The sequence below is a fragment of the Eubalaena glacialis genome, chromosome 5 (assembly GCF_028564815.1).
Source record: "Eubalaena glacialis isolate mEubGla1 chromosome 5, mEubGla1.1.hap2.+ XY, whole genome shotgun sequence".
NCBI lineage: Eukaryota > Metazoa > Chordata > Mammalia > Artiodactyla > Balaenidae > Eubalaena > Eubalaena glacialis.
In genome coordinates, this window is record NC_083720.1 from 69,047,543 (window position 1) to 69,069,961 (window position 22,419).

General features: G+C 37.8%; 1 protein-coding gene across 4 annotated transcripts in view; it reads left to right on the forward strand.

The window, feature by feature from the left end:
• The window catches only part of GRXCR1 (glutaredoxin and cysteine rich domain containing 1), a 332,675-nt gene that overhangs the window by 251,440 nt on the left and 58,816 nt on the right, over positions 1-22,419 (forward strand). For 2 of the 4 annotated variants that reach the window (XR_009701022.1, XR_009701026.1), the window contains one exon: positions 21,507-21,576. Coding sequence is in view for 1 of the 4 variants with exons in the window: in XM_061191345.1 (XP_061047328.1) it covers positions 21,507-21,749 (243 nt within the window). In the remaining 3 variants the exon portion in view is untranslated. Of the gene's footprint in view, positions 1-21,506; positions 21,750-22,419 lie in introns of those variants that run through there. The other 2 variants (XR_009701023.1, XM_061191345.1) reach the window with 2 other exon arrangements.

Genomic DNA, 22,419 nt, shown 5'->3' on the forward strand with positions numbered 1-22,419 from the left:
TCCTGTAGCGAGGATTTTGAGGTTGCCCAAAAAGGAACAAATGCTTTCTCCATCTTAGCTAACAGATACCACACATTTTCCTAGTCACTTGCTCTATCGCTCAGTAGAGTGTTTTTTACCAAATATTTTCACTTATCTGTTTGTATTAGACCTGCTATGTGAATAAACTTTGCAAGAATAAGAGTCACATATGTAACAGCTAAAACTAGTGCCTCATACAGATCCACGTACAGAGACTTGCATAAGAGCTGATTGTTGATAAGGTCCCATGAATGAGCTCAGTTAAAGCTCAGGAGCCTGGACAAAGATTACTCTTATGGTTAATGGCACTTTTCTTTGGGATATAATACATTTTGTTACGAATGTTTCCTCCCCAGTATCTGAGTGTGGGATTGTGATTCTGGTTGGAGATTGCAGTGGGGACTCCATACTCTTGTCTTCTGGTGAGGGGAGAAAGCTTCTTAAACAAGTTCCTTGAAGAAGCAGATTATTTTGGAATGCCTGAAACCCTGACTGCTCAGGAACATGTCAAGGCAACAAGTATTTATTATGCTCCATATGTTCAACATGGCCATCAATTGATAGATCACCATCAAATGAAAGACTTGTTTTCTACTGTCGAAGAATTACATGGAGAAAAAGACACACACATGCATTCAGAGACACGCAAACAATGGCAAAGTTTGTATTTTCTCCACGGAGGTAGATAGAGTTCTAGTACTAAGAGATGGTCAGGAAAAAAACTGAATAAACACTGGGTGGTCCATGGGACACATTTGCAGAAGTACTGAGTGAAGTACTTGGACATTGTGCAGTAAGCGGCAAAGTCAGCATCACAGAGAGTAGCAACTAGAGGAAGAAAGAAGACAAGAATGCTCAAGGTCAGGGAAGACCAGGGAGGGCTTTGTGCAATAGTGTGATTTAAGCCAGCCTTTGGAAGATGGGTAGAATTTGGAGAGAAGGGAAGGGAGGAAGGAAGGAAGGAGGCATTTCAGATAGTCGGATAGGCACAGATTTAAGCAAGTCTCAGAAATGAAACTAATCTCCATGAAGAGAGAAGAGCTTTGTGAGAGCAGAGGTTGATGGTGAAGGAGTCTGAGATGTGAGCTGGACATGCAGCGAAGGATAAATAGACTGTCTGGTAGAGGGGCATGAATGCCAGGCAGAAGCATCTGGCATGATTAAGAAAGCCGGTTTATGTGGCTTTTCCAAATGTGACCTATTACAGAATTTTCTTCCATGCTATTTTCCCTGGCATTTATGTCATTCTATTCAAGAATCTCAGAGGGCAGTTTGTTTGCTCCATTGCGAGCCAGGTATTAACCACTCTTAAGAGCCTTATTTGAAGAAAGTAAGGGTCTACTTTATCATTCTGCAGATGGCAAAGAGTTTATATTTTGTTATCCTGATCTCCTAAACAGTGATTTTAAATTCAAGTGGCGAATAGATGCATTATGGTTGTCAGAGAACACACTAATAGAATTTACTTTTGCTTACTTTTATGAAATGGTCATATTCATCAAAATATATTTTCTAATAAATAATATATTGTCACAGTAAAAAAGGAGGACATTTAAAATTATCTAAATGAAATTTCTTCTTCCTGAATAATCTGAATGCACTGTATTATTTGGAAGTCTAGTGTTCCTTCAGATGTTAATATGTGCTTTGTGAAAATTATACAATGGTCATATAAAGTGGGATAATATGTTTCTTTAAGACTTCCTGGTCTCTTACGTTAAAGTATACTGTGGTTCTTCAGGAGGAGAATGTAATATTTTATGTGAGAACTCCTATCCTACTTTTGTTTTCCCTGTGAGGAAAATTTGTCATTTTATGGAATTCAGTTCCATAATGGAAAATGGAAAATGTTCCACCAGGTATTTACCTGCTCTTCTCTCGGGATTTGTAGTCCTGGCCTATGTTAATTTGGGTGAGGGGAAGGAACAGAGTGACAAGTATCCTTCTTTGGCATGACTGTGCTTCTTTGTCAAGACTGTGCTTCTTTGTCAAATGATACAAATATTAGAAAATAGGATTGTCATTTTATTTTCTAATATCATTTCAATAAAAACTACAGTAGGTCAGAATTTGCTGATATTTAAGACCACATACTAAGCTGAAAATTGGTCTTTAATGAGGGAACAGCATCCAGTTCTCCAATTTTCATTAATAATTATCTGAGTTATAGCAACTAGTAATATTTTTACATTAATTTGTAAGCTTTTCATTACTAGTGTTAGATTTTTTCACATTTATCAGCCTTTGTTTTTTTAAAAATTAAAGGTTTTATTTTAGAATAGTTTTTGATTTACAGAAAAATTGTGAGGATAATACAAAGAGTTCCCAAATATCGCACACCCAATTTCCCCTATTATTAACAGCTTTAAATTAGTATGGTGTATTTGTCACAATTAATAAACCAATGTTAATACATTATTATTTTTTTATTGAGGTATAGTTGATTTACAATATTATATTAATTTCAGGTGTACAGCATAACGATCCAGGATTTTTACAGATTATACTCCATTAAAAGTTATTACAAGATAATGGCAATAAGTCCCTGTGCTATACGATATATCCTTGTTGCTTATCTATTTTATACATAGAAGTTTGTATTTCTTAATCCCATACCCCTAATTTGTCCCTCCCTCCTTTCCTCTCCCCTTTGGTAACCACAAGTTTGTTTTCCATGTCTGTGAGTCTGCTTCTGTTTTTCATTACATTCATTTGTATTATTTTTCAGATTCCACATGTAAGTGACATCATACAATATTTGTCTTTCTCTGTCTGACTTATTTCACTAAACATAATATTCTCTAGGTCCACCCATGTTGCCACAAATGGCAGGATTTCATTCTTTTTTGTGGCTGAGTAATATCCCATTGTATGATATATACCACATCTTCTTTATGCATTCATCTGTTGATGGGCACTTGGGTTTTTTCCATATCTTAGCTCTTGTAAATAGTGTTGCTGTGAACATTGGGGTACATGTGTTTTTGTGAATTAGTGTTTTTGTTTTTTCTAGATATATACCCAGGAGTGGAATTGCTAGATCATGTGGTAGTTCTATTTTTAGTTTTTTAAGGAACATCCATACAGGTTTCCCCAGTGGCTGCACCAATTTACATTCCCACCAACAGTGTACAAGAGTTCCCTTTTCTCCTCATCCTCGCCAACATTCATTATTTGTAGACTTGATGATTAAAGTCCATAGTTTATTCAGATTTCCTCCATGTTTACCTAATGTCCTTTTTCTGTTCTACAAACCCATGTAAGATAGCATATTACACTAAGTTTCGCAGACTTTCCTTGGTTTTGATGACCTTGATAGTTTGGGGGTGTATTGCCCAGGTATTTTGAAGAATACCCCCAACTGGAATTTGTTTGATGTTTTTCTCATGACTAGACTGGAGTGATGTGTTTTGGGGAGGAAGATCACAGAGGTAAAGTGCTATTTTCACCACATCGTATTCAGGGTATAGGCGATCAACCTGACTTATCACGGGTGAAGCTAAACTTGATCACCCGGCTGAGATGGTGCTTGTCAGGTTTCTCCACTGTACAGTTAGTCTTTTCCCCTACTCTCCATCCTGTACTCTGTAGGAGGAGGTCCCTATGTGCAACCCACACTTAAGGAGTAAGGAATTAGCTCTGAGTGCATTTCACAGGGGTTACTCTTCCCTTCCTCCTGCCAGAGCCTGGGGCCTCTTTCTTGGTTCTTCAGTGTGAGAATCTGTTGGAGTTCCTGCAAATAAAACCCATAAAAGTGTTGGGGCGCCTCTAAAACAGCAGTCCCTCGTCTGTGTTATGCTAGTCCACACTCCACCTCCAGCAGTTTATCAAAATAACCATGGAAGTGTCCAAGGACCTGGGCTCCAGGTGAGCCGAGTTCAGCTATGTCTCTGAATGCATCTGTCTCCAGGTTTCAGGGTGGTAGTTTGCTCTGTGACCTTAGTTCTATGATGGACCCAAGAAAAGTCATTGATTTTAGTTTTGTCCAACTTTTTCTGGTTATAAGAAACAACGTCCAAAATCTTTACATGTTGGAGCTGAAACCAGAAATGAAAACTAGTAAATTTTAAGGATTATCAATCTCATTTGGTATTTTGGATGAAAATTAATTGTTAATTCCTATGATCATATTGCAACTATACTATAGTCTAATAATTGGGTCAAGGAATAGTAATCATTGGTTCCTATAAACCTTTTCTAGTTTTATTATTCTGAGTTGATGACTATATTAACTTTCAAATGACATTGACAAACCACTTTTTCTTTAATTTTAAGAATTATCAACATTTTAGAGAAATGACTTTTTATAAAAAATTATGCCTATTCTTACTCTCTAGCTTTCAATAACAATTAGTCCTCTAAGCATACAATGCTATTTCATGAATATAAAGACATTAAAAATAACTTTATTCGTTATTATTTTTAATGGAGTAGAACATTAAATAATGTTGCATATGAAGTATTTCCTAACTTTTAAATATTACTTTTATCCTTCATTGAGTCTCTTGATTAAGGTTTATAACTTAAATATTTAATTATGAAATTGATTAAACCTGGTTTGCTGTATTGTTTGGTGCTATTATAATTCTTATATATACAGAACTGTCAGTGGATTAGCTTGGACAAGTTATTTAAACTCTGTATGCCTCAATTTTTCCCTCTGGAAAAGAGGGATTATAATATACCTACCTCATTGTGGAGTTATGAGGATTAAAATGAGTTACTCTGAAGTCTTTGGCTAAGAGATTCACATATAGTAAGCACCAGATAAATGTTAACAATTATTATTATCTTGGTTATAGGGTGGTTTCAATTACCATTACTTGCTATTTTAGAATCACATATAGTTAGAGCTGGAAGGTACTTGGAAAACTATCTAGTTCAGGGATCTTAAGTAGCCTGTGGGCTGGATTTAACTTTCAGAGGTTTGGTTAACACAGTGTTTTAAAATTATTTTTAATTTAAATACTTTTTGAGAGAGCATAAAAATCCAGTTTTTCATAATCCCTACTACTCCCTGTTGTTGTACATTATCATTTTGCATTCCACATTTGGTTTACCTGCTTGGCTCCTAAAAACATTTGAATATGTAGCCCTTGACCTAGTCCACTCCTCTCATTTAACAGAGAAGCAAATGAGTTCCAGAAGGATATATAAAGGCCTCCAAGTTGTGACCAAACTGGAAATAAGATCCAAGACTTCTGATTCCTAAACCAATGTTATCCCCATTACACCACGCTGTGTGCTTTAGTTGGAATCACTTAGATCAGGTCTGTCTTGAATGACAGTACACTGAAGGACCTAAAATTGAGTTATCATCTTATAATACATGTCCATGGGGAGAATGTGTAAATTCTTGAGGATAAAGTTACCCTCACAATTGAAAAACAAAAAACAAAACAAAACAAAACAGACTTAAGGTATGTGGCAATATCCCTCTTCCCTTTTTAAAATGATACAGATGGGTCAAGTTTGGAAACCACCAGGAGACTTTTTTTTCCCCAGGAGACTTTTTTCCCCCCTATTAACTAGGCATAACTCTTAAACTAAAACAGCAGCTTGAGCACATCATTTCAAAATCTGCTCATGAGGTTTTCAATTCACAGTTTGTTCTTATGCTGTCTGTAAAAGAGGGAGTAAAGCTAAAATTATTTGTGTGGGACTAGAGCATCATAATAGGAAACTCTTCTGGTCGTGAGCACGGTAACAACAATGAAATCACTTCTACAAAATATAAGAGGAGGAAAATGATATCATTAATTTTGAACACTCTAAATCTGGTAAGTTGGATGCAATGTGCAGCATATACAAATAGAAAAGTTAGGGAAGTTGAGGTTTATTTAAAATGAGATGAGTGCTTTGACAGTAAATTGGATTTTTGTATAAGATTTCACTCTATCTTTTGTCACATTTCCTTCACAAAATCAAAGGAAATAAGACAGTGTAGGTACCTGAGCCTGACTCCCTGTCAGTTCAGTGAGAGGTTTTAATTAGGAACTCTTTTTTCAGTAAGAATGAGAAAATGCGAAAAAGGTGACAAATCTTATCAGTTGACAGTCATAAGAATTAGGCAAATTTCCTATAGAATGTTTGTTTGCTCTCCATGGGGACAAATAGAATATGCTGTTTAGAAATTCTGTCTTATGGCAAGTACATCAAGAGACTTTAGGTTTCAGTTATTTGCAATCTGCAGTCTGCATAAGAATCGTCTGGGCTTCTTACTGCAGGAGACTTCAGGTTTCAGTCATTTGCAATCTGTAGTCTGCATAAGAATCGTCTGGGGTTCTTACTGCAGGGACAGGGCTACTGCACTAGAATCTGTGGGGGTGGGGCTGAGGGGCTGGGACTGCATCCCAGGAGATTTGATGCAAGTTATTTATGGACCATACTTTGAGAAATGATGATAATGCATCTTGTCTCCTATAAGAATTTTAAAAGAGTTCATCTTATTCTCTCCTTACTTCCTTTCCTCCCTACCTTCCTTTCTCCCCTTTTCTCCCCTTCCATCCTTCTCTCTCTCTCTCTCTCTCCTTTTTTACTCTCTCTGTATACTCAACACTATTTTAGTAGCAGACAATAATGGAAGACTTGAAGATCTGAACTTTGCCTCCAAGGTATTCATGACCTACTTGATAGATATAATGCCACTAATAAATGACATAAGAAAGCATAGATTGAAGCATAAGGAGTGAATAGGAAGATGCTTGAGTGCAAGAGGAAGCCACACAGCCCACGATGGAAGGGCTGAGATGTGACCAATTAGTGGAAAGCATTGCATTATCATTTTGGGAGGTAGAGTTACTAGGGGTCAATTCAATCACAATACAGTTGTGGTTTTTCCACATCACAACTGTATAATCTAGGGCAAGACATTTTCTATTTCTGAGTCACAGCTTCTACATCTTTCTAAAAAGGAAAAACATTCCATATATATATATTATATATATACATAGATAGATAGATATTTATATTGCGTAATATATAGCTATATATTAAATATATATATTTAATCAGTAATTTACTAGGAGGGAGGAAGTTTAGAAGAAGATTATTCTGACATGGGTAGAGAAGAGATATTGTTGGGGGTAGAAAATAGAATTAGGTTGGTTAGGCTATAGCAACCTAGGCAAAAGGTGGTGAGAGTTTGGTGCTGCATAGGGCAGCGAGAAGAGAGCAATACAGATATGAGAGGAGATTTATGAGGACACTGCCCCAACAGAAACTGGTTTATGTTTGGGTCTGACCAATAGAAAGGAAGGATGGAGACTCCAGGACCCATTAGAAGATGCACAGACAAAAGCCAGAGAGGGAAGATCAGAGAGAGCATGGATTTGGGGAAAAGTCTGATTTTAGACTTGCTGAGCTTGAGGTTATGTCAGGATTTAAAAAAGGCAATGTTCATTAGTCTAGCTCAGATGAGTAGAAAGGAAAAAAAGTATTGACTTGGGAGCCAGGAGCAGGAAGGTGGTAGTGAAGGCAGTCAAATAGGTTAGTCCTTCAAGGGAAGGAGTTTATAGAAAAGATATCAAAGGTTCAGAGACTTAGCCTTGGGAAATATCAGTAATTAAGAGCAGTTACTTATGTACAGTTGTAAAAAGTATAGTAATGCTGTGCATTTTATTTGATCCTCACAAGAGCTGGGTGACGTAGATGCAAGATGTGGGACTCAATCTGTTATAGGTCATTTTACTACAGACTAGCACAGATGGGAGTCACAACTTAGGTGTTATAGCTCCAAATTCGGAATTCTTGAAACCATGAAGTCAAGAGGAAGGAGATCGGCCAAGCATTCCTGAGGTCTTCTGTCCCTCATTCTGTTCAAGCCTAGGTGATATATGAGTGTAGAAATGGGCTATGTCCCATGCATGTAGAAACTGCTAAAAAGGCTGATTTTCTCTACAAAAGATTGTTTCTGGAAAGGCTTTTATTTCTGGAGAGCAAGAATGTAATCACTAAAGTTTATGGAATCTGCTGAAATCTGGGGTACTATAACAGTATCTTTGATAATAACAGAAACATGACCAACTCAAACAAAAAACTCAGAAAGAGGAATTTATTTATTGACTCATGTAATAAACCATGGCCATTTCAGGGACGGAGATGGAAAGAAAAGTGGAAATACTTTCAAGAATCTTTCTTTCATCTCTGCTTCTTTCTTTCTTTCTTCTCTACATTTGGGGGCAATGGGAACAATGTTTGTCACCTTCTATACTTAGATTCTTAGAGCTTGGGAACCAGAGAGAAAGATGCTTTCTCTCTCCCAGGGCTGGCTGAGGATGTGACAGTGGAATGCAGGTTGGGGATTGTAAATTGGTCTCTTCAAAGGGTGGTTGTTTCTTAGATTACCATTTCAGTAGGTGCTACCAGGTAGACGGTGGACGTTGATGAAAGACCAACAGGCTAGGCTTTCCTCAGGCATGGCTAACATCTGCACAGGCATTTAACCACATCTTACTGGAGAATAATGATGCTCTCTATTTTATTTTAAAGATGGTTATTGGTTTTTATCCTACCTCTTGCTTCACAAATATATATTTTGGAGTACCACTTCACAAAATCATTATTAACTTGAATAAAACTACATTATTTCATTTTAATTGTAAGTGCTAGTCTTTTGGTCTTTCTCTCTTCCATATGTCATTAAAAACAATAAAATGAGGACAAGTGAAAGAGGCCTTTGGTGATTTGTTTGAATGCATCCTGTTGGCTGCTGTGCAACTCTCAGCTTGCAGCTCTTGGCCTGGCAACATAGTTTCAATTTAATCAGAGACAACCATTATTAAATCATTCTAGCCAGACTTACCTACACTTACTGAATGGCCAAGCAACAGCAACAACCTGCATTTTTGCTTTGGGCATTTTGCTAAGAACAAATTAGTCATTATTATGTCAGAAATTTGTTAATGAGATAGAAAAAATATACACTGTAAGTGTTCCCCTAAGTTACAATCAGTTTGATAATTTTAAGTGGGGTTTTATTGATGATTTTTAGTGAGGTTTTATTGATTTGCCTATTTTAGATGAAAAGCATCCAATTTTTTTTTCCTTAATTTTCCCCTGTATTATGCTGTATTGTGTTATTATAGTAGGAAGTGCATAAGCTTTAGGATCTGACAGCCTTAAGTTCAAATTTTGGTTTGTTCTTCATTCAACAAACATGTGCTTAGTGCCTCTTAATAGACACTCTTTTAAGTGTAAAGGATGTAAAATAACACAAACACTGATCCCAGCAAGTTCATAGTCTCATGGTAAAGGAGGAAGGGGTGGTGCAGAGTGCATGATGAGATGCAGAAGTTGGGCAGCACCCAGCCCGTTGGAGGGAGGGGTGGGAGAGGCTTCCTAGAGAGATGCAGCTTGACCTGACTTGTGTTGGTTGAGAAGGAAGGCGGAACAATGGAGGAAAACGTTCCAGGCACAAGGACTACATAAGAGAACGAACGTCAGGGGTACTAAAGAACATGGTGTGTTTTGCTGTGTTGGAGAATTTGGCACATAGTTGAAACTTATAAATATTAGTCAAATAGTCAGTACAGGGCAAGGTGTGCCATGGGAAAGAAGGCTAGGGGGAGGATAAGAGCCACATCACAGAGGGCTTTATAGGTGAGTATTTTGACCTTATCCTGAAAGCTATGGGAAGCAGTCGTTTATTATTATTTTATGTCAAGAAATGACATGATCAGATTCTTCTATGCATTCTGGAGAATGGATAGAAAGGGCCTACTTTAGAGGCATGGAGACAAGTTAAGAGGCTGTTGTAATCCAGGCGAGAATAGTGAGGTCCTGAGTTAAAACTGTAGGAGTGGGGACAGAGGGAACGAGACAGGCTTGAAACATAAAAAGAAAGAATTGATACTTGATTTATAGAACACGGGGGGTGGTGAGGGAAAGCGCTGGAGAAATCAGGACCTCCCCAGATTTTCAGCAGCTGGTTGAATAGGTTTAGTGGCAATGATGAAGTTAGCTTCAGGCATCCTCAATGCAAGGTATAGAGGGTGTGTTTCTCTGGGTGGAGATGTTACATTGATAACCGGACCTTCAATCTGGAAGGCTGGAGTGCAACCTGAGCTGAGGATATACCCTTGGGAGTTCACAGCCTTCAATTAACTATTAAAATTTTGGATGAGCTCATCCAGAGAGAAGGAGGTAGACCAAGCTGAGAGCCCATGAGAACCAGAATTCTTAGGGAAAGAGAGACCCTAGCTGAACATGGAGAAGGGATAACCAGACATATAAGAGGAAGTCTAGGAGAGAAGGATGTTATATATGCCAATGGGAAAAGATTTTTGTGATTTTGTGTTTTGAACAAGTTTGCAATCTCCCTGTGACTCATTTACTTTGTCAATGAAAATGGAATAATAATATCTATTGCATTGCATATTGTGAGGATTATAGTGATAATAAATCCATTCATCTGCTATAAAGCCTGTAGCATGAAAATCATCAATGAATATTTTTTCTGCTTCCAATGTTGATTGAATTATGAATAAAATTGTTGATAATAAAATCTTCCACCTAATGAGACTTATTATTTCCTTCAGTAATTTAAGCAGATCTCTTTCCTAATGACTGAATCTCCAAAATCTAGTAATCAGCTCCAGTAAGGAGTTTTGGTGTCAAAGCCAGCAGTGTCTGGTGAAGAACATTTCCGGAAATATTTTTGTTTTCTTCCTCCTGATAATACTGTGATCAATCTTGTTTAAAAACACCTGCATTTATTTCTTATTTGAATATGCAATCAATATCAAGTGTTAAACTTCCTTTACAAAATTACATTGATCATCCCAAACAGTACAGTATGTACTTGAAAAAATATGTTTTTTAAGGTTTTGAGTATTATTCTTCACATCTGCTTCTGTAGGTTTCATGTGCCTCACAATTTATTTCCTTTTATTAAAGCAACCTAATCTGGGGAAATCTGAGAAGAGATGGGAAGGCAACGTTTTCTTGCTTTTGAAATCTTACGGTTATTCGTTTGTGTGCTTTGAAGTTGAACTGAAAGACTTAGCTAGATTCCTTTGTGGAGCACACAGACAAATTCAACCTCTGGCTTTATGCAGAAATTTCAAACATTTTCATTTCTGTTTTCCTTTTCATGTAACACAAAGTACCTCCCTCATTTGATAATGCTTAGTGTCTGGTTTTCAGAGCAATTTCTTAGGCTTGTTTGACATTTGGAGGCAAGGCATATTGCAAGGTAAGAGGTAGGAAAGAGTAGAAAAGAGAGATGAGACACACTAGATTGATTAAAGATCAGGCAAATCTTTCTTTAATGCACTTACTTCTTTTTATACTCTTTCCATTTCTTCAGCAGCAACTTGGAGAAGAGTCCTGCTCACAAGTGACTGTATCAAGGTCTTGAAAGAACAATGTGTTTCATGCCTGCCTTACCTTCATTTTGTGTTTATAGGAAGTCAATAAGCACAATAGTCCAATTACCAGAGGGTTGAGTGTACTCTTGACACTGTCATACATTTGTTCAAGTTGGGCTAGATGATCTCCAAGTTTCTTGTCTGTTTTAAGATTGTGTAACCTGAAGTCCTTTAGCTCCTAAACCTATGATCCATGACCTTAAAATTAATCTATCTCTATTTGTCTGTCTGTCTATCTATGTATGTCTCTGTCTCTCTATAGGCTTGTCACCTACTTCTCTGTTTCCTCATCTGAAAAGCTAAGATAATGATAGTACCTATTTCCGTACAGAATTAAAGGACTTGATGCTCATAAAATACATGTATCAGCTTCATGTGCCAACTTCCAAGCTTCCCATCAGTGCTGTCTGGCAGTTTCTTCCCCTAAATACAGTGTTTAGAATCTGGAGTAGAGCATATTTAGTGGAGGTTGAGACTGACATTCAGAAGAGTCAGAGGGACATCAAGGCTTAAACCTGGAAACCTGAGGAGGAGGCAGGAATGAGGAATTTGCCTGAGGCTGGGTCCACTTTTCTCAACCTCTGAGTGTCCTCTGCCTTTGAAACAGACTCTCAGTCTACTCTGGGAGTTCCACAGAGACTGAGATCACTTCTCTTCATAACACCGGAATTTATGAAAGCATCAAGCTGAGATGAGATGCAGGTATTTCAAAATCCAAAGTAGACTCTTATCACTTCCTAACCCACTAAAAGAGATTGACTACATTTAGCTAATTATTCAGGCATTTTCTTTGATGTAGAAAATCTGGAAAGATTTTAATCTTTTATTGTTTGATTTTTATTCATCATATGTATATATTTGGGAGAGTGGAAGAAAAAGGGCACCTTTCCTTTTAAGAAAGCACAAGGGTTTGTATAAAGTAAAAAGATGAAAGGTGTTAGGAAAATGATCAAGGCAGAACTAAGCACTTATTATTCTGACGCTATTGTTCAACATTTTAGTCCAGTTTCTTCTGGTTTTGCAACTTGAATCTTTCATAGGATGAGAGGGAAAATATGTTTTTTCAATGCCTCCATTTGTAGGATGTTTCTGACTCATTTGCTGCCTGGTTTTTCGCTGTGGTAAGCGCATCACTTTGGGATTGGATGCTCCTGAAATGATGATTTTGTTGTTCACCTCAATATTAGTGTTATCTGCAGAGATGAGTAGAATTGCAAATGCCAATAAATCATGTTTGTGACAATTTCTATAGAAACCAAAGTATTCATATTGGAAGAGAGATGCTTTTGTTTGGTAGGAAGGTGGTTTCCATGAGATCCTAGTTCCTCTTCTCCCAGCTGTGTGACTTTGGGGGATAATGATGGCTGGTGTGTTTGTAAAGTTTTATAATTTACAATGTCTTCAGGTGCATTTTACCTGTGATCCTACAACTCCCTTATGGGCTAGATTATAGCTACAGTCATAAGAGAGAAGAGAAAAAGTAGTCCCAGAAAAGTAAACGGATTTTTCCAAATTTATGCAGCTCCTAAGTGCCAAAGCAATGGCTCCAGATGGATTTTCTTTCCACTGCAACATGTTGCTTCCTAAAAAAGTTTGATTCAAATAATTAAAATGTGAGTCTCAATTTCTTCCCATATAAAGTGTGCATATGGACTAGATATGACATCACTAACTCAGATCTAAAGGGGCAATGCAGACAATGTTAATGAGAGATGTTGTCTAGATATAAAGGAATGATATTAAATGTGGCAACAGGAGACATGTGTCATCTAAAGGGAGTTGTTGCTGTCAAGCTCCAGGTATAATTTTTGCAGAGGAATGCAATAAAACCGGTGTTGTCAAGTTTTCTGCTTCTTAAAGAGAAGACAGAAATTTAGATGTTCGAGTGAAACCTCCCTGTGCTTGAATAACGCTGAATTGACCGAACTGCGACCCCTTTCTAAGGTCTTCATGAGGTAGGGAACACCTTCATTTCCATTAAGTCTGATGTGCTGTAAAGTCAGTATTGTTTCAGTTTAACTTTCTGGAAAAATATATTTCTTTGGTTTGGAGGATTCATTAGGTTCATTGACATTTCAATTAATGTCTAGGCCAACTCAGTAATTGATTTGGACAAATAGATAATTTCTGAAGCATGAAAGGAAATGAAATGTAATGAATGATATAAAATGAAATCCATAATCTTGGAGCATTATGAAAACAGAATACTCTCTACAGAAATCTTTGCATGCAGAGATTATTACTCATGTGTTTTTTCATGCCACCCAGAGGGCAGCTGAACTTAGACGTCTTATATGTATGGTCTACTCTATTGTTTTCACTCTCAGAATTGATGGCACATCCAAACAAATGTAAGTGGTAAGTTAAGTCATTAAAGAGATTTATTTTTTCATCATCGTGTAATTCTGAAGTTAAACTTTGCCATTCAGACTTCTGAGGTTGATGACGTGTGAATTTGGACTTGGTTATAATCATAGTGGCGATAGTGCTGCTGCTGGTGTGTGTCCAAAACATTTTGTACTAATGATATTAATAATAAAGAAATGGCATTTGTTGAGTGTTTATTATGCATCAGGCTTCATGTTAAGGGTTTTTCTATTCATTAAATCATTTAATCCTCACAAATTCCCATGAAGTAGGCATTGATGTCTATTTTACAAATTAGAAAACTGCAACTTAAAGAGATTAAGTAACTGGTCCAAGATTACTCTGTTACTAAGAGGCAAATTCAAACCAAGTTTTAATTAAATGTATGGGGAAGAGGTCAGGAGGTATTTCCTGAGCATCCACTATGTACCAGGTAATATTCTGGGTTCTTGTGTACAAAACGAATTCCTGCTTTATTTGGGTTATATTTTATTTTTGGAGATAGACAGTAAACCAATAAACATACACAATAATGTCCAGCAGTACTAGGTATCCTAAAGAAAAGAACTGGGTCGGAGGATAGAGGGTCTGTTTTACATGGGGTGATGAAGTAAGGTCTGTCTGAGGGGTGACGTGTAACCAGAGATATTAGAATAAAGTGGAGGGATGAGCAATGGGAATTTCTAGGACAGTCCTTTTGACAGTCCCTCTATGGTATACAATTCACTACTCAGGTCTGGAATGGTATGACCCATCGGTTGGTTGTATTTAAGAGGGTTATGTAGTTTCTTCCTAAGGCACGAGCAAGGACTTAGGAGGCAGACCCAGGTTAAAATTCTGGTTCTGCTCCTTTTTCCTCTGAGGTATTTAGACACCTTAAGTTTATCTTCAAGCTTTAGTTTCCTCATCTATAAAATTTGGATAATAATCCTTATCTCTTATGATAAGTGAACATTGCACACATAAAGTTCCCCTTTGCAGCCCCGGAACTACATATGTATATGCAGGAGTCATGCAACAAATAGTAGTTATTGTAATTATTTTTATAACCTGTGTCTTACAGAGGGACATGGAGAAGTTCCCCGTGGTGTTTTGTGGTCAATGTGTGGGAGGGAATACGGCATAGAACAGGGGTCCCCAATCCCCGGACCACCGACCGGTACCGGCCCACGGCCTGTTAGGAACCGGGCCGCACAGCCGGAGGTGAGCGGCAGCCCAGAGAGCGAAGCTTCACCTGCCGCTCCCCATCACTCCCCATAGCTCGCATCACCGCCTGAACCATCACCCCCCCGCCCCCCGTCCATGGAAAAATTGTCTTCCACGAAACCGGTCCTTGGTGCCAAAAAGGTTGGGGACCGTTGGCCTAGAAAATCACCGTGTACCCTCAGAACTGAATAGGGAGTGTGGTCAGAATGGAATCAGATCCAGGAAATAAGCTAAGAGAGGAGCCTGGTGTGGATAAAGTGGGTTTTCACATCACAGTGGTTAAGCACAAGAATGAGAATTCAAAAGGCGATTTGAGAGCAAGGGTGGGTGGGGGGTTATGTATTTGTTTAAATTTAATATTAAGAAGCATCCCAGAATATGCATACGGCTATAGAAGTTTACAGAGTAACATGGAGAGGGAGAGAGAGAGAAAAAATTCCCGTCCTTTACAAAGCCCCACGGCCCTGCTTCCAAAGGCATGTGTCTTCTATTTAAAATGATGGTCCCTGGAGCCAGTGGGTTGGCCCAATGCCTGATAATCAAGAAATGGGTCTAGTCCCGGTTTGCCTTCTGATACGCTGCATGGCTCTGAGCTAATCACTTCACCTCTTTGCCTTCAGACAGCAGAGAAAAGCTCTCTATACTTTGTCCATTTCAAAGGTACCCTTTTAGACAGAAAAACATTTACAGTGTCCCTCCTGTGATGTTACTTCCTGTTAAATGTGGGCGCATAATTTAGTAAAGAGGCAAACCTCTTTAAATCGCCAACATTATCTCATGGGCACTGAATTAGGTCTACAGCAGTCTGTTTTGGCAACAACCTGATCCTGGGGCAGCGGTAGCAAAACAACAGTGTGGTTCAAGGGTTCTGCTTGACTCAGTAGAAACCCACAGACTTTGAAGGGTGTGTATCTGGGCTCCAATTTTCTAACTTTGCTGTAATTTCAACTCTGTCACCTTGTCTAGGACACTTATCCCGTCTGAGCCTAGGTTTCTAGATCTATAAATAAAGACAGTTACAGCATGTAAGTTATTGGGAGGATTAAGTGAATGTAAAGTTATTAGCATTATGTCTGCCATCGCCATTTTAAAATGTCACTTTTTATTATATTTTTAAGTTTTGTTTACGACCTGAATGCCTGGAATTGTCTGGAGGCCCAGATTTCAGGAGGCCTTGTCAAACCGGCACCAGGCTGTACAGTCAAAGGGATCAAGTGGAAATAGCCCACTGGATCTGGATCTGCTCCAGCCTGGGGAGCTGGGTCAGCGCAGAGCTGATCCTCTGTCGGGGAGCCGTAGGGACTAATCCTTGGCCTGAATCAGTGGCAGTTCCAGTGGATGTGAGGCCTCCAGAAGTGTCCCTGGATGCCTAGGTGACTACAGTACTTACTGTTTGACAGTGGCTATTGCCAGACAAGGTGCAAGCTGAGGACATACGTTGGCTACAAAGTAACCCCTTAGTCTTTTTTTTTTTTAACATCTTTATTGGAGTATAATTGCTTTACAATGGTGTGTCAGTTTCTGCTTTATAACAAAGTGAATCAGCTATACATATCCATATATCCCCATATCTCTTCCCTCCTTAGTCTTGTTCACAGCAATTTCCGTCCCTTGCCAACGCATCTACGTTTGCTGCAGGTTGTTGTGAGGCTTCGGGGCACCGCAAAGAGTCATCTTTTTTAATCAATGGAAAGGAAGAAACGGCTTGCCTTTATTAACATCTAGGTCGGCTCTCTCAGAACAAGTGGGCTGCAAATCCCAGTGGCTTCTTAGCGCTGTCTCAGATGCCTCCATCCTTCATTACGCTATTCCCATGGTAACTCTCAAGAAGGGAGAAGAGGGACAGCTAACCACTGAGGGGCTATTTTTAGATTTCTGGCCAAATGCTCTGACAAATCTGTTGAGGGAAAGAAAATGAGACAAGTGTAGAAGAGGATTTCTTTTTCCAAAGACAATATCATTTAAAACTGATATTATGAAACTGGAAACAACCTTGAGGAATCATCTAACCCACTTCTACCTCTAGAAAGATCCACTTTCAAATCATATCAAAAAATTGTTCAATAAGATTATTTTTAGAAAATTTTACTTAATAGCCTATCCTACTAGATAAACTGTATTTCCTACCTTGAATTTACCCTGGATTCAATCTCAGTTTTCAGACCAAGGGAGTTGGGAATGAGACTGAGTACGATTGCTCAAGTTGTGGAATCACACAACCCTGGGGGCATCATTCCTTTATTCTATGCTAATAATGACAGTCTCTAGGTTTGTGCAGTGCACATCCTGTGCAACTATCTGCACTGGCCCTGCTTCACTTATTTTTAAAATATGTAAACCCCTCCCATCCTCCTTAAAAGCCTTCAGGAATTTCTCATTGCTCTTAGGTTAAAGGCCATAGAGTGGCTATAAAATACAACATGATATTGATCCTACATACGTGTCCAGAATCATTCAGTATTATTATAATTCTCCTTTGTGTTTCAGCAAATACCTTCTTTCAGAGTCTCAAACATGCCATCTTCCTCCATCTCAACATCTTTACACTTACCTGTGACTTTTTTCCCCATGTGCTCTGCCTAGTTAATGTCTGTAACTCTTTCTTATCCTTTAAATCAGAGCTCAAATATCAGAAAACGCTTTTTCGACCTCTAAAACAGAAAAGGCCCTTCTGCCATAGCCTCTTCTAACAACTTGTACATTTCCTTTGCATCACTTAACAGTTGGTAATTCTATATTGATTTATGTAACATTTTAGTTTTTTTATTACTTTAAACTATGAGCTCCAAGTCGTTAGGAATTATATTTTTTGCTCACCATTATATATATAGTGCCTAGCATATGTTTGGCAAATTATTCTAATGACTGTATAAATGACTAGCAGTTATTTTAAAGGGACATAAACCCAGTTTCTCTGACAAGTCAAGCTGCCTATGTGACTTCACCGGGGCTCCTCAAAAATATAATATAAATATATTTAATAATATATATATATATAATATAAATATATTTAATATATTTATATTAAATTATAAATTATATTTAATATATTTATATTAAATATATATAATTATATATATTTAATTAAATATAATTAATTATATATTTTAATATATAATTAAATATAATATATATTTAATATATTTATATTAAATATATATAAATTATATTTAATATATTTATATTAAATATAAATATATTTAATAATATAAATATATATATTATATATATATATATATTTATAATAAAAAATATAATGTGCACCCAGATTTCCCAGAAAACTTGTTAAAGTGCAGATTCTGATTCAGTAGATCTGGGGTGAAGCTCATGATTCTGCATTTCCAACTGGTATCCAACTAGCTCTAGAATTTGGTTGCACATTGGAATTGCCAGAGGAGCTTTCAAAAAAAATCACCCTGGTGATTCTGATTTAACTGGTATGTGCTTGACCTTGGCTTTGGGGATTTTTAAAGCTCCCTAGTTTATTCTAATATCCAATACTCTTGGAGAATCACTGATTCCAGGCAAAGGTCATACTCAACAGTAGGCAAAGGGATATTTTTTGTTACCCTTTGCACTGGACAGCATCTCACATGGCCACTTGATAAGGGTTCATGTTATTACTATTTTTTAAATGTCTATCTCTTAGAGATACACAGAAAAGTGGTACCAAGCATATGTTGTATGAGCAGAGAGAATCCTGTGTGAGAACAGAATGGTCCAATCTTAAATTTTCCCACTTCATCACATGGGGAAATGTATTTCTTATAAAATATTTCAACAGTAAGTGTACTATTGAAAAAAGTGGAACATTTTGGTAGAAACAAATGCAGTTATAGCAGTCTTCGCAGCCAGAGGAACAATGCATAATTACTCAGATAATAGCAGGAAAAAGAGAAGTTTGGTGCTCTTCCAAAAGCTGCAACATTTACAGTGAGTTCCTTGATTCCCAGCTTGTTCATAATTGTGAATATGAAGAGGAACCAGAGGCTCTTGGGCATTTGGTTACTCTCTTTGAAGATCAATGCTTCTTAATATAAAGCCTAGTAATAATCCTCTTTTCTTGTCATTAATTACATTGATGTTTCCCATTGATTTATTTTTGCTTGTGGTTTTAATCTTAAAAATTCCACAATGTGGAGTGTAATATCTTTGCAGTGTATAACTCAGCACAGTACTATGTTTTAAGCCCTACACTAGTTGTTTTCTTAATCTTCTCAGCAAACCTATTAGGTAGCTACCACCACTATTATCACATTTTACATATGAGAAAACTGAGGCTAAACAGCTCTTTAGCTTCCCAAAGACAGAGATGGCCAGAGGCAGAGTCCAGGTATATCTGATATACCTCCCTGGGGCTCTCTCCTTTCCAATGTTATAAAATAGCAGTATATAGGCCAAATTCAGCCTTCAGATATATTGTCCAGGGGTGTCAATACATTTTTTAATGGGGTGCCGCTATTTAGAATGCAGAAAATTTCCTATAAAAATCCAGATTTCAAGTTTATATTTATAGTAATCATATCTGACAACACTGAGTGACATGCCTGAAATCCTGAAACTTGCTTGAAGCTGAGTTACGTTTTTCCCTTTCAAATGACACTCTCCCTGCTTCTCACTAATATCTCATTTACTCCTGGTCTGCTCCAGCATTTATGACACCTGCTTGGCCCCTCCAGGCCTCTGGTTTTCAACTTAGCTTCTAAACTCTATTGAGGAAAGAAAAGATTCTTACGTCTTTAATACATTTTGCCATTAGGAAAAAAAAATGTCCGGTCTCTCGGTGAAGTGGAGACCATTGCATAGCCATTTCCATCACTTCATATCTTTCTAGGACTATCTGTGTTTGCATCTGGCAGAGTGGTCTGATTTCTTTGAGTACAAAGTGGTGAAGCTTAGTATCCTACCTTCTGGTTCTAGTATTTAGCCATCTGGAGTGGTTTCAAATCAAAGTTTTGATTTCACAGGAGTTTGTAAGTTGTGTGGTTGTCTTTCAACAACTGTAGCACTGTGGAGACTCACGTATCCCTTGATCTCATGGTATATAGTTGGGTTCTGTTCAGTCTCCTTCAAATAAGGCTATAATAAAGAGGAAGAGGGTGATGTCACCCTGGTGATGTCAGGACCTAGCTGATAAGGCCCTCGCAGTGCTGGCAGGGTTTGAATGCAGTCACTGATTTCTGATGCAGCAGGAAACATAGACAAAAAAAGATTCTCTCTTTAGGAGTCTTCACCTTGGTTTTGAGAGTTGCTTGCCTCCATTTTGAGAGTGTAAGCCTCCAATTGCTTACACTCCATTGAAGTGTACTGTTTCCTTGTTTCCTTTTTATGCCTGGCTTTGACCTGCTGCCCACCTTGATATTGGTTTCTATGCACTCTCTCTGAGCCACTATATCTTCTGTTCCTCATGGCAGAACCTTCTCACTGCACACGGGAGCCTGTCATTCAGCAGAGCTCATGCACACGTTTTATGCCTCTTAAACCTCAGAACAATCCTATGATATAGATCTTGTTATTCCCAGTAAATTTTGGCTCAAAAAAGCTGTAAAATTTAGTAAGTTGATGAGTAGAAGAATTTTCAAATGGTTAAATGCTAACCTTGTCTATTCTGTTCCATGTTTTGCTTTGGGTATAAGAGGCAGCTATTGTAGTTTAATGATGTCTACAAAACATGAGGAAAATAATTCAACCATTCCTTATTTCACCACATGGCGTGCCATGTGAGGCATCATCAATTTTAAGATATGCCAATTACAATGGAATATTACTCAGCCATAAAAAAGAAATGAAATTGAGTTATTTGTAGTGAGATGGATGGACCTAGAATCTGTCATACAGAGTGAAGTAAGTCAGAAAGAGAAAAACAAATACCGTATGCTAACACATATATATGGACTCTAAAAAAAGAAAATGGTTCTGAGGAACCTAGGGGCAGGACAGGAATAAAGATGCAGACGTAGAGAATAGACTTAAGGACATGAGGAGGGGGAAGGGTAAGCTGGGACGAAGTGAGAGAGTGGCATTGACACATATACATTACCAAGTGTAAAATAGATAACTAGTGGGAAGCAGCCGCATAGCACAGGGAGATCAGCTCAGTGCTTTGTGACCACCTAGAGGGGTGGGATAGGGAGGGTGGGAGGGAGACGCAAGAGGGAGGGGATATGGGGATATATGTATATGCATAGCCGATTCACTTTGTTATACAGCAGCAACTAACACAACAGTGTAAAGCAGTTATATCCCAAAAAAGATGTTAAAAAAGAAAAAAAGATATGCCATTATCTGATATGCCACTGAGAACAGAAAAAATACTGTCAATTAAATTATGTCATTTAAATTATGTTGATTGTCATCCTTATTGCAATTACAGATGTTCTAAAGTATAAAGACATGTCTTAGAATTGACAGATATGGTGCTTATTCAACTTTTACTGCAGGCCTTTAATGTGTAAGACGTTGGCTGAAATGTTAATTGTCTTAAAATAAAGAGATGTAAGAAAGCAAATGCCAAAATATTTACACTATAATGTTTTCCTTCAGCAACCATCAACTGACGTGGAATTTGACCGCGTAGTGATTTATACTACTTGCCTTCGTGTGGTACGGACAACCTTTGAAAGGTGTGAACTGGTTAGAAAGATCTTCCAAAACCATCGGGTAAAATTTGAAGAGAAAAACATAGCTCTGAATGGTGACTATGGAAAAGAATTAGATGAACGATGCCGACGGGTTTCTGAAGCTCCTTCGCTTCCTGTCGTGTTCATCGATGGCCATTATCTTGGGGTGAGTATCTGCTAAGGAAAATCTTCTTTTTTATTGAACCCAACCAGTGTTGATAGAAAGCTATAAGGCTATATGACAAGGCAACTTGCATCATAGCTACCAGCATAGTAGCTATTTTTTTGAGTTCAATCCAAAGGGTTTGAAGTGCTTATTTCTATCCTAAATGATGTGTTGCTACAGTGTTCACCCCTGCAGAGTCGTGGTGAGATGAAATCAGCATGAAATTGCCTTTGTGAATAGAAATACATTTTTTAAATGTTTAGTTGACTTGAGTTTTGCATCGTGAAGCTTGACATGTGGGATAAAAACTTTTTTTTTTTTAGTGCAGGCAAGAAAAATGGAATATATGAGATATGCATTTGTGATTTCTCCTATACCCCACTATCAAACACTCAGTTTCCTACTTAATGAAACTAAGATGACAGTCGTGAAATGAAATCAATAAGAAATGCGGCCCGGAGCCAGAATTTTATCTGCTTGTTTAAAATGATTCTTGATTTTGGTAATGCGAGAACGTGAGACACAAATGCAGGCTTACAGGGTGAGCAGAGAACTCCCAGAGCACCAACAAAACATGACTGCTTCATTGCTCTTTGAATAGCACTGTTAGCATATTTAACCCCCACTGATCTATGAACAAGCGAAATCAGTAAGAAGCCCAAGAAAGGGG